At 36.3% G+C, this 13,412-nt stretch overlaps 1 protein-coding gene across 1 annotated transcript in view; it reads left to right on the top strand.

The window, feature by feature from the left end:
* GALNT16 (polypeptide N-acetylgalactosaminyltransferase 16) overlaps positions 1 to 13,412 on the top strand; it is a 195,107-nt gene that overhangs the window by 143,474 nt on the left and 38,221 nt on the right. Inside the window, exons 4-6 of the mRNA XM_034417643.3 lie at positions 2,811 to 2,878; positions 8,284 to 8,349; positions 10,455 to 10,576. Coding sequence (XP_034273534.2) covers positions 2,811 to 2,878; positions 8,284 to 8,349; positions 10,455 to 10,576 — 256 coding nt within the window. The remainder of the gene's footprint in view (positions 1 to 2,810; positions 2,879 to 8,283; positions 8,350 to 10,454; positions 10,577 to 13,412) is intronic.

Below are 13,412 nucleotides of genomic sequence, written 5' to 3'. Positions count from 1 at the left end.
ATTCTGCTTTTGTGGTCTGTTTTTAAGTAAGTAATCTCTAAAAATCAATCTGGTTCTATTAATTTGTCTCTTGAATGCCTGTTTCCTAATTAAATCTAATTAATTAATGTTAAAACTAATTCCATTAGTTGAGCCTCTTTGTGAAATGAGTCAGAACAAATATAGTGGTAGTTGAAAGTCTTGCTACAGACGATGGTTTGGATAGCATGTTCTGGGTGAAAGCTAGAAACATGTAAGTAAACATGGCAACCTCAGGATTTCCTGTATAATGTGTTTGTATGTCAACTGGGCTGTTCTACATGGCTTCAACAAACTGGATTTGTTCTATAGATAGGTCAAGGCTAAGACTGAAAGCTCTTGAGGTCATGTTAAAATTTGATGAGATATTCATTTTAGTGTGCCCTGATGATGTTTGTTATCAGTCAAGACCTGGTTTATTGAATTGATTTCTTCACCCCACAGTTATCCGTCATGACTGTTCACTCCTTTTCCTGTTTGCTGTACATAAGATGGCTGCCAAGGTGGTAACAAGATATCAATCAATCAACCAATCTTTTATTACAGTCACAGACCAGATTAAAAATTAAAACATGAAAATAAAACAGAACAGAACAAGACATAGTCATATATTACAGTTTGTGGTGAGATCATCGATGGCCAGTCTAATTTTATAGACAATATAACAAAATTTAGCTTTTGTTCAAGAAACTATCATACTGATCAGATAGTAATAGCTGTACATAAAAAAGATTAGAATATTCCAGATATTTTACCAGACCTGGTGATAAAAATGAGTCCATGAGTCCATAGAGGGTACAACATAACATGGATATGAGCTGAAGTTTCAATGGGCTTCTTGTCCATAGGGGCACAATCTCAGTTTTATGGGATTATTATTATTGTTATTATTATTAGCATCGATCCTCCAGAACTGCTGTGGGGAAAGCATTACAATGTGCTAGAGTTAATTAATAGTTAATACCCTTCAAAATTTAGAAGCAGTTATAGAATATAAACATCTTGCTTGTTTGTGGGGGTCTCTGACTACTCAAGAAAACATTCTTGGTGGAGCAGACAGGTCCTGTTGGACTTTCTGGTCTTTAATGCATTGTTTAAATGCACTTAAACTTAGAGTAAATTTATTGTAACTTTAAATGTACACTAATCAGCATACATCAAAATGAAATCTCGTTGCATACAGCTCTCAGAGTTACCACCTCCAATATACACTACATAAACATAACACAACAAACAAACAAACAAGAACAAATAAACAAATAAATATGCATATACCCGCATATATTATATGACACAAAGAAACAACATAGTCTAGTTCGGATGTATATATATACATGGCGAGAAAAACGAATCTTGCATGTTTACCAGACAGATGGCATAGGGGACAAAGCTGTTACAGAATCAGAATCCTGCCTTGAAATACCTTGAAACCTCCTCCCAGAGTGTGTGTGGTCTCTAACAAAGCTTTGAGCTCTAAGCACATAGTGCTTACAAGCAGTATCCTGAGTAATGGGAAGTGAGCTTTTTATAATCATCTCGGCTGTCCTTACCTCTCTCTGTATGGACTTTCTATCTGAGGCACTTCTACCACCAAACCAAACAGTGTGTAATATTGCCAAATTTCATCCCTTCAGGAGTCACGAGTCCTGGATTTTGAACCCATTTTGTAAGTTAGCCCATTTGAGGTACCTTGGTTGTTATCCCATGATGTACCATTTCACCCAATTAAAGGTCATGACAATGAGAGTTTTAGTAGTATATACGATTGAGGAGATGATATCAGGATATAGACAAACAAGATGAAGTTTGTAAGGATTACACAAAGGATTATTACCAGAACTAAAGATGCTAGAGTATCTTTAGAGTTTCTCCAATTTGGTTCTCTTCAATAGTGTTTTACATCATGGGCTACGTTTGATTTTTTTTTTTTTTATTACCCTCCTGGTGAATGCCTCTGGATCGACTATAACTCTCATTGTGCTAGATGAAATAGCAATGGCCATATAAACTAAAGATAATGGGAATTGCAACCCAACATATCTGGCAAATGGAAAGACTGTGCTAGCGGGGTCTGGAATAAAATAAGTAGCAGTGTAGATAAATCTAGCCAACTCCGTATTCTTTTAATGTCAGAGAATTCTTAACTAGCATGCAAGCCTATTGGAAATAATCTAGATAGGGTACAAGTTACTGGAAAGTAATAATGTGATAAAAAGCAATAATTTGAGTTAAGAAATGGAATGTGACACCAAGGCTGCTATTTACACTGAATTACAGCGTAGTACATTAGCATGATGAATGCATGGGTAACTAAATGGATTTCCTTTTCTATACATCTATTTTACAACCACTACTCACAGATCTCCCTCTTTCTTTTTCATTTAATTCCCCCTATTAAACAAAAATTAGGTATAAAGTGGAGCATGTGCCACAGGCTTTAATTCCACTCCCAGATTTCTGGATAGAAAAAGCTCTTTGGTGCCTAACTTTTTCATAGGCAGAGTTCACACCAGATTTCCTAAAAGCTAGTTTTTAATTGTTTACCTAAGATTTTATTTCAGGAATGTAACAAATATAAATTTAAAGACAGGCATTTAAAACAGTACTGTACATAGCATCCAGGCTATCTAAACTGTCTCATCTAGGTTGCCATTTTTGACTCTTACTGTGTTTTGGAAATAACATTTTTGGGAAGAAAATCTTAGTGGTAAACTGAGGCCAGTCACTGTATGGAAAACTACTTTCAATTAATGCTTTATTTGGTTATTGCTGATTTTTTATTATTTTTACAGTGTTCTAAATCGCACTCCTGCAAACTTGATTCAGGAAATAATTTTAGTGGATGATTTCAGCTTGGATCGTAAGTATTACTTTTTTACTTTTTTTTCTTTATGTTATGTTTTCTTTATGTTATGTTTACTCTCCTTCCTTCCTTCCTTCCTTCCTTCCTTCCTTCCTTCCTTCCTTCCTTCCTTCCTTCCCTCCCTCCCTCCCTCCCTCCCTCCTCCCTTCCTTCCTGATGTTTCATCTCATTTTTATTTGGGGGGAAGAAAGAACTAATTGGGGAAGAAGTAAAATTTTTCTTGTTTTGGGGAGGGGGGGACAGCTGTGTAAGAAAAAAGGAAAAGAAAAAATGGCATTTTCCCATACCTTTTCAGGGAGACAATCCTAACCATAAAGTTAGACGGTTCTATTAGATTTCATTAACTATCAATTGAGAGCCATAATCATAAGGATAGCAAGTAGCGTGCACAGCTAGAATTCCCAATTACATAAGCTTAAGACAAAGAAGATAATGCATGCTATATTGTACTTCTTGTAGATGAGAGTTGTTCTTGCTGTGGTTTTTATAGAGCAGAATTATCCCAGAGCAATAAAGTAGAATTCTATTGCAAAATTCATTATCCTTCCACCAGGAACCTTGAGCAAGAGCATACTGCTTACTCCCGCATTGCAGATGGACATTTTAGTGGTTTTCCCCTAAATACTAGAATATGTAGCTAAAATAATTTGGAACCTCAGCTGATGAAAACTATTTTGAGAACCAAATTCAGTGAGACATTGAAGATATCATAAACAATTGCATCTGTAATTAAAAAAAAAAAACTCAAATAGCAGCTTGGGGCAGGGAGCATGATTATTTTTGTTAGAATCCCAGGGTCAGCTTATCCCAATCCCCTCATGATAAAGAACATTAACTCATTCCTCCTCTATTGTATTTTTGGATGAAAATTACCCACCACCAAACCCTTAATAATTGTGAAAGCAAAAGTTGTATTGTAAGCTTTTCTTCTTATTAAAATAATATTTTAGTAGAAAAGGCAATTCTCTTTGGGAATTCCTTCGAATTTCAGGGATGGAATGAAATAAATGCTCCCTTTCCATATAGTAATATCTTAACAATTTCAAATGGGAGTGGAGACTGGCTTGCCCTATTATTAAATATCTCCGTGCCTGGTTTAATAACACATTGTGGTATGGTTGCTGTGTGTAAGACTTGGGAGCTCACTGATCTGAAGAACTATGGAAAGTTAAGGCTACCACTGTGAAAAGGTTATGAGCTTAAGAATTCTTTTATGTAGGTGAGAAGAAAGTAATACTTCGGATGTTAAAAAGGATTCAAGAAATGTGTTCTTCATTAATCTTTGAAATGCCTTTAAATCATAGAAAGGAGAAGATGGGGCATTATCAAGGGTGGGATTCAAAAATTTAGCAACTGGTTTTCTGCCCGGTTGCTGGGTGGACGTGGCCATGGTGGGCGTGGCCTATTCGGCCTCCTGCACCATGGCGGGGGGGGAGGCATTTTTGCCCTCCCCTATCTCCGGAGGCTTTCCTCAAGCCTCTGGGTGGGCGATAACGCCCTCCCCCAGACTCCAGAGGCCCTCCAAAGGCCAGAAATGGCCTGGTTTCCAGACTTCCAGAACTTCCGGGAGGCCCTTTTTTCGCCCTCCCAGAGTCTCCATGCAAGCAGTGCACTTACCTGGCATCCAAAATAAGCCACGTGGACACTCCTGGGAGGGGCAGGGTGGGCGGGGCGGGGCCAGCCAGTCCTTGCAATTACCAGTTCGGTGAACCAGATGTAAAATTAGCATCCAATTCGCCCGAACTGGTCTGAACTGGCTGAATCCCACCCCTGGGCATTATGCTTTGATATGGTTTAGGTTTAATACCATCTTAAAGAGGTTGGACTTTGTTATACAGAATTTTTTTTCTTTTTTCCTCCTTTTTTGGTTTTTTCATCTTATTATCATTCTTTTTTATTGTATTATCACCATGATATGTTTTATTTCCATCTGTTAATTTCACAAACTTAAAATGAAATTAAATTAAAAGAGATGCATAGCCAATATTTTGGAATATGCATGGTATGTCATCAGTGGTTGGGAGCCAGACAAGGCTAACAATTTGGGATTAAAAGGTAAAATCAAAAGAAATCCAGTTTAAAAATTTGTGTATTTGCCTGAGAGTGTCTAGATGAAGAACAGTTTACTATATAATGTAAATACAAAATAGATATATTCAATTCACATGGTTCAATTCCTTTACAAATCACGAGGTAGCAATAAGTAGATAGCTGAGGGTATCTATCCTGCATCACTCTTGAATTCAATTGTAAAGACAGAACGAGATACTCAGCAGCAAAAACACTGCTGCCTCGCACCTCTAATCCATTTTTCTTTCTCATGTGAAAAGTCATGGCAAGAATCTGTTTTCTCTCACTTTGGACTTCACATTTTAAATCACGTCTTTTTTAAAAACTTCTTTAGTAGTAAAGAATGTATGTATGATAAAACAAGGTATTTCTCAAGAGGCTTGAAGAAATGTTGTCACTTCCCTCATTTATTATAGAATGTCAGAAAACGTCTCATCAGATTTCTTATCTCAAATTCTAATTTTCTTGTTGCATGTTGCTGCATTGTTTACCATCCAGGGATGTCTCATTGTTTCAGATATACAGTAGTCACTGGATAAATGATGTCATTATTTATAAAGCATCTTATCTAAACAGATACTGAACAAGCCTTCCGATTTTTCACCTTCTCTGCTGCCTTTCAACATATGTTCTTCAAGAATTGTTAGGCTATCAAGGAAGAGGGATCTCAGCTGAACACTGTTGAGAACAACATACTCATTGGGACAACATTTCAGATAGTGGGAACGGTATAAATGGAATTGATCCAGGAGATGGTTGCCAAGTAAAATACTTGGCTGGTGGCCTTTATATTTTTCCAGGATATCAAGGTTGTACAGAGATGATATCAACAGTTTTACAAAATATAGAAAAGAACAGAACATGTATCTATGGCTAGTGCTGGGGGATTACGAGCGATCAACATGAGGAAACAAGATTCATCTGGTATTTCTTGATCCAGAGACAAACATACACAATGCTGAATTCATTCTTTATGATAGTGAGTCTGTCTCATTTCCAATATCCTAGCTTCATAGAGTAATTCAGACTGAGCCAAATGAAAGGGAGACAAAAGAATAACCCAGTGAATTTAGAATGAAACTAAAAGAAGCTAATCCATGATGTTAAGAATTATCTCCCAATTCTATTGTGCACATTGTGTATTGGGATGTAGAATACTACCTCGGATTACTCAATAATCACTTACCTGATGCTTCATTGTCCTTTACAAATAAAAACGTGTGTCTAAGACACTGACAGATAACACCGATTCTGCTCCACAATCCCTCTAAGCTATTTTAAAATTTGTGATTACTTTCATTTCTGCAGTCTTTGGAAAACAAAACAGAGACAACATGAGCCACTCAGTGTGTGCATTCTCTTTCACTTTCTCTCCGTTTGACCAACAAAAGAGTGCAAAAACCATCAATCAGTGCCAAATCTTAGGTTTCTTCAGGTTCTGGAGCAACAATATCCTTTCAAATCCCATTTCTTGGCAAAAAGGGAAAATAAAATAAACTGATATCTCTCTCTTTCCACTTCCCTATAACTTTTTATGTGCATTTATCTATCTCTAGCAAAAGCATGTAAATCTAAACAGTCCTTATAAAAAGAATTAGCTGTAAATTTGCCAAACAAAGTTTCTTCTTTTGTTGTTTAAAAAAACAAACAAACTATTGATAGCTGTGATGGTGAAAAGAAAGCATGCTATCTTTTTATATTGTTATGGGTCATGGTATCTATACTGGTTCTCACACTATGTGATAGTTCACACTTTCTTCCAGCCTTCTATACTTTCTTCTTGTTTTCAGTTCCTTTCTCAAGTAATTAAAGCCTTGTTAATTAGTACTGGCCATGCAATCACAGACAGATTTTGTTCTTTAATTTGCTCCCATTTATCAGCTCTAAACGGTGGTAGATTAAGGTTTACTCTCTATTCTTCTTTTCTTATCAGTTACATAATCCTCACAGACGATGTCCTGGAATTGAAATATGTAAAGAAAACCTGTTTCTGTAGTTTAAAAAAAGCTACTGATAGAGATTGGCTAGCACATCCTGCTGTTCGACTTTTTTGGCACCTCTTCTCTTGTTCAGTCCAAGTTGATGTTCTTTCAATTTGGAGGAATTTCAAGAGGCAGAATGACATATTATATGGAGGAAGCAAACACTGAAGTTCTAACACAGGGATCTTGCTGACAATTACAAAGGGCAACATAAGAGATTGGGGCAGGAATTTAAATATTTCCTCCATCTCTTGATTTTCTCTGGCCCTTCTTTCTTCCTTCTTTTTCAGAGTGCTTCTTTTTAAGCTTGGAGATGACTGAAGGAAAAAAAAAGGAAGGGAATTAAGGATAAATCAGTAATTAGTTTTTCATTACAAATGACCGCTACACATTAAGGAATTGGTGTGCTTTGTGAAACATATATTTTTTAAAAGCAGTATGATTTTGTATTCTAAACTAGAGGTGGGCAATCTTTTTGTGGCTAAGGGCTACATTTTTAAAGAGGCCATGAGCTGCATTGTGGTGGGAGCAAGTTGTATTTGAAGTCTGCCTATATTATGACTGACAAAGTGTTAATAAAATGGTAGGAAATCGTATCATCGGCTTTAAACAGTCAGATGAGCTCCAAGTCTTCAGTAAGGAGAATTTAGGATCACCTGCAGCCCTCAGATAGCAAGCTGCCCACTCCAGATCAAAGATGTCTGACATCAAACAATGCATAATAGTATCATCTAGTAGCTATCATCTTACAGAACATTTTAAGCTTTGCAAGGCACCCACAATCAAGGCTGAATTGTATCAGAGAAAATATGAAAGGAGAAGTATTAATTTTTCCCCTTTTGGTTGATTTTGCTCTGAATCTTTCATCTTTTTTTCCAGGTGGAAAAAAAAGGGTGGAAATTAATGAAGTGGACATTTCTTATCTTACAAGTATAACCCCAGAGGAATAAAAACTGCATTCCCATAATGAAAGGGAAATGCAGGTGAAAATTGGTTGGCAAGGGAAAGATTTAAGCATCTTCTTCTCATTTACTGATAATAGCACTTTATGATGGCTGTTAGGCATCTTTTTATACTTACACACAGTTGTAATATAATATATGGAGTCTGCCTTACTGTGTCAAAGAGTTCGGTCATGAGGAAAGGAGATGACAGGTTAAATGAAACCTATCAGAGATACTTTAAGCAACAGAATTATTTACCCTGGAATTACCAGATTGATTGATACCATAAATCGAAAACAAAATGTTGACCTGTTCTGAGAACATGGGACAAATTAACTGCAGCTTTCTGTCTGTGCCAAATGAACCAGGCATTTCAGCCAACTGGATTTTCCTCCCTTTTCTTTAGCTGAAGACTGCCAGCTACTTACCAGAATCCCAAAAGTCAAGTGTCTACGCAATGGACGTCGAGAAGGTGAGCATGAGAAAGTTTGCAGAAAGCATTACTGTTATGAGGTCTTAATGGAAATATAAATTAAGGCTTGTGGCAGAAAGAATGTGGAATTACCTCTTCTGAACTGAGCATGCTCCTTTGCTAGATCTACTTAAAAACAAACAAACCTGGAGACATTCAGATTTTTGACTCTCATTGTCAGGCCAACGGGAAAAGTCCAGATCAAAGGGGCTTTATAAGAGAGGGTTGAGATCTAGAGATTATACTCAGCTGTACTGAAAAGGAGGTAATATGAACATTTCCAGAACTTTGTATAACTGACCAACTATCAACAGCATAAACCACTCGGTACTGCCTGAATGGAGTTTTAATGCTTCTCTCATAAATCTCAAATTGCAACCTGAGTCCAAAACTCCGGCAACATTTTTAGGTAAAAACAAGAAATAGAACTAACTGATGGTTTTCAGCATTGGAATTACAGTCTACTCCAAAATTTCCTACAACCTCTCCTGGCATTTGTAAGCATGGTAACGTCCCAAAGCAGTGCTTGCTAATATTCCCAACCCATATTGCTAATCCAAAAAAATATGATAGAATAACAAAGAATCAAAGGGCTACAACCCGGGTAATTTTGCTAGATAACAACTGACATAATTGAAAGACTTAAAAGATAGCTGAGGGTTAGGAATATAGTTTAGTTATAGAGTAGAGACCTGCTGCTCCGTAAAACTCTGGCTCGTTAATCTGTCTGGAATACAGGCTGCTGTCTTAACTAGCAGAGCTGATTTAAAGTTATTATTATTTGAGTCAAATTATGCAGATGCCAAATATGGATAACATTTAGACCAGGAATTAAAGTATTCTCCTAAGGTTTTGCAAATGAAATAAAAGAAGTGGAACCTGAGCACTTTAGAAAAATAAAATTTTCTCAAGAAATCCTAACTAAATATCCAGATTCTCCTTATACTCGAGTGGAAGCAATTAACATTTCCCTTGATATCCTTCAAAGCTTCCCCAAACCTCATGAGCAGATTAATGGGGGTTATATGTAGGGAAGGAATTACTATAGAGCACTTCCTTTAGTAGAACGTGTCTTGTGAATAGAGACAGTTGCATTTCACCTTTGTAAAACATGTCAGGTTGTTTAAAAAAGATGAGAAGAAAAGACTAGAAGATAAAAAAAAGGAAATAATTTAAATGCAGAAAGGAAGTTATTATTATCAGTCAGGTTCAATAGAATTCAGTTGTCTTGGGAAATTCCTAGGCCTTATGGAAAAGAAAACATTAAAGGAAATATAGAGAGAATGATGTGGCGGAACAAGATCTGAATACAACATACAAGCAGAGGTCTCCAGAGGAAGGAGAAGGGAGATTCAGTGTAGAGGAAGTAAGAAAGAGTATTTCCTATGTATTAAGGTAGTTATAAACTTGGGTCTTTTGTATATGAAGAAATATCTTCAGGTAGGCATAAAAGGAGCCATTATTTAAGAAAGAATCAGTTGCCCAGGAAAAAAAAAATTACTGAGCAGGAGGAAGTTTGTGGTAAGTCATCAATATACAATGGGCTTTGGCTTAGTAGACAGTACATTGATGCTTTATTGTTTGCTGGATTCCACTAGAGTGGAATTAACAATTAGTTAATGATCGATAATCTCCAGAAGTGCCATAGTAGTTGAACAACTGAGCCAGGCATGTAAAAACAAAATATGATTTGTGTTGATCAGTAAAATGGAAACAAGTAAATGTTGGTATACAGCAGTGTTTTTCAACTTTACAATATGTGTACTTCAACACAGACCAATAATCAAGAAGTGAACAATACCTCAATCGAGAAACTGCCAAACAAGCTAACAATAAACAGTCCAACCAAAGAATCACCGAGACCACTCCCACCAGCACTGGCAGGGGAAGCCACTATAATATAAACTGAGAGCAAACCCCACTCTCTACTAGTACTGATGATGGTACCAAGTTTGGGTAATGAAACGTCAGCAAGAAAACTACCAAATTCAGAGAGCACCAAGGACTTCTTTATTTCAACCCTGAACTACAAACATTCTTCTTTGATACATTCATTAAAATAAGTTAGTTTCTTTTCTCTTCATTTTCTTGCCTCTCCATTTCAGGTCTAATCCGCTCCCGAGTACGAGGTGCTGAAACAGCAACAGCTGATATTCTCACCTTCCTGGATAGCCACTGTGAAGTGAACAGTGAATGGTTGCAGCCAATGCTTCAGAGAGTAAAAGAGGTGAGCACGTTTTCCTTATCTCTAGTCCACGTTTTTTGCTTTCAGTTGACCAGAGTCATGTCAGTTGACCAGAGTCAGGTTCTTTGGCTGTTGCCTAAAACCAAAAGTTCTCAGAGTTCTTTTTAAGCAAGATTCATTGAAATAAAAGGAATCACATTGCAAGAATTCCAGCTGTCAATTTTACAGCTGATATATCTTCCTATATATTAGGGCTTTCTGGTTTTCTTTCCAGCAATCTTTGTTTTCTTTGCTCAATACACGGATGTTTGCTATGAGCTGTTTACATAAGAGGCTCCATAACTTTTAGTTTGGAATTGACTTTTACACCTAAAAGTGTTACAAACAGAAATGAGGAATTCTAATGTCTTTCTTCTCTTTGATGCATTGCATTCCTTATCTTGCTGCAATTGTTGCTCTCACTATATAGCAAGGTCCATGGTCTCAAAACTATGAAGATAACCAATATGAAGTTTAATTTCCTATGTTGTAGAATAAAATTCTCATGGAAGGAAAACTGGAAAGCATTAACTCTTCTTTCATATATAATTTTAATTTTAAGATGTGTAGACTTCAACTCCCAGAATTCCCCAACTTCTGGGAGTTGAAGTCCACATATCTTAAAGTTGCCAAGGTTGGATAGTTACCATGCAGGTAAAGAATATACAATCCAAGATAAAAGAGAAAGCGTATTCCAAGTGACTCATGCAGCTGGAATCTGCAAGAGGTAGGCACACTCTCCTATAGTGTGAATTAGGAGGCTAAGAAAATACTGTTTAAAGAAATTGACAATGAAAAGTAAAAGTGGAGACTGTATGTTATTTGACCTCTGTCTTCCAAACTAAGAGAAATGCTGAAAACTCTGTAAATAAGTAAGTTTATAGAAAACTACCCAGAATGTAGATTAAGTTAGGTATAAGAATAGGCTCAAGATATAATATACTAGGTAATCTTTAAGTTTTATTATACAATATATCTATGAAGCAATAAGTAGAGTAAGCAATAAGGATGAAACCTGTGTCTATTTGTTTCCCCTTCCTCTGCCTGAATTATCCAAAGTGAATCCATAACAGTGCTGTGTAGAGTGAACGTGGAAAGAAGGAGTTAACCTTGAAGGAAAAGAGGAAAAAGAAGAATAAATGATACAGCTGAGTAGGCAGTTCTCATTCTGGATGTGCCAAGGGGTCATGAAAAAGGTGTGATCTGCAGTAGCAGAGATAGGTAGGCTGATCTTCCTGCCAGCTGTAATGCCTGCACAGTCTTTTTTAGAAAGAACCTTCCTAGATATTTAACAAGGCCCAAGAGACAGGTGGGAGGAACTGGTAGGGATGCAAATTGCAGATATGTTCAGCTTAGTGCCAAGAGGGGAAGAAGGTGAAACGTCTGAGATGGAGATTTGAAAACCCTCAGCTTAATAAATCCTCCCCTTCAGCAGCCTATAAATGTCTGATTTATATTTGCTCATAAAATCATGTTGCTGAATGGAGCAACAATAGTGACAACTACTCCTATACAAAAGGAGTTCCACAAGGCAGCTTTGTGGTAGACAAGAAGATTGCTCCAAAATGTCCTATCATTGTGTAGGAATAGATGGCAGGATGAGAAGTGAAAGACTTACCTTTATTGAATAAGGTCTTAGATGTTTGTCTGGTACATTCAGTGTCAACCAATGTGAGTTCATCAGGTGTGCCGATATATTGTTTTTTAAAAAGCCAATCATTCACCTCTTTAAAAAAAAACGTGCTTCTGTCAGGGCACTAAGGGTTTTGAACGTTTTTAATTACCAGGATTTTTCTTTTTTGTTTTTGCTTTATAATGATGGGAGCTAAAACAGATATAAATTAATAGGTTAGTCAAGTGCTACACTTGATTTTAGCTAAAAGGCCAAGAAGTGACTAATGGGTTAAATATATATTTAGATATCTCCAAACCTCTGCCTTTGTCTCTGTGTGCAGATCCCAGGAGAATGTCTGCACACAATCCTTGCATTGAAGAATTTCAAGTCATGTTTTTTAAGATAATTTTTTCTTACACATAATTTTTAAGACCATTATTTTTCAAGTTGGTCTCTATTGGACACCATATCAATTAGCACTGAGATCTTTTGCAGCTTATCAGTACCTTATCAGTGCTTTCTTTAGCCCCAAAAGTTATAATGTTTAAAAGTTAACATCTGGCAAAGTTACAAAAAATGAATCAACCTAGAAAAATAGATAAATACCTGTTTCTACTCCTTTGCTCATTCCTTTGTTTATATAATCCCAAATCGAGCTATGAAAAACAACGATAGTAAAAGTATTTAAATTGTGTTTATGGATTTCAAATGCTTAATCCTGATTTTTTACTTACAAAGCACTCAGGCTAAGCAATGTTATTAGGTCAACTGAAGTAGTATACAATTGCTGCAAACTCTATTGGAGTTCCAATAAAGCTTGAACTTTCTCCTGAGTTTTTTCTTTATTGACTATATATTCTAGAGATGTTTAATTCTTTTAATTCCACCCTAGATTCCATTGCATGCCCTCATCAAACTTTGTGGTGGCATAAATGTTAACATCATAGGAAATCCCCCAAAGAAAAGTTAACAAGAAAAATATGAAAAGAAAGAACACTATTGAACTATGTACAGTATTTTTATTTTTAAAAGGGCTTTTGTCGAGGAAATGTAATTTTTAAAAGCCTGTGTATGCCAAAAAATAAAAGCATTAAGAAAAATAGAGTTGAAGCCATGGACAAAATAGATACAGAAAATGTATGGTCTACAAAAAGAGTTACTGTAAAATGGTGCAACTGTAAAAAAATGATGATCTTTTCTGTGGATTAAGAAAAACAAAAGCCC

The sequence above is a fragment of the Pantherophis guttatus genome, chromosome 1 (assembly GCF_059756535.1).
Source record: "Pantherophis guttatus breed Tessera chromosome 1, ASM5975653v1, whole genome shotgun sequence".
Lineage (NCBI taxonomy): Eukaryota > Metazoa > Chordata > Lepidosauria > Squamata > Colubridae > Pantherophis > Pantherophis guttatus.
This window is presented reverse-complemented; position numbering and strand designations above follow the sequence as displayed.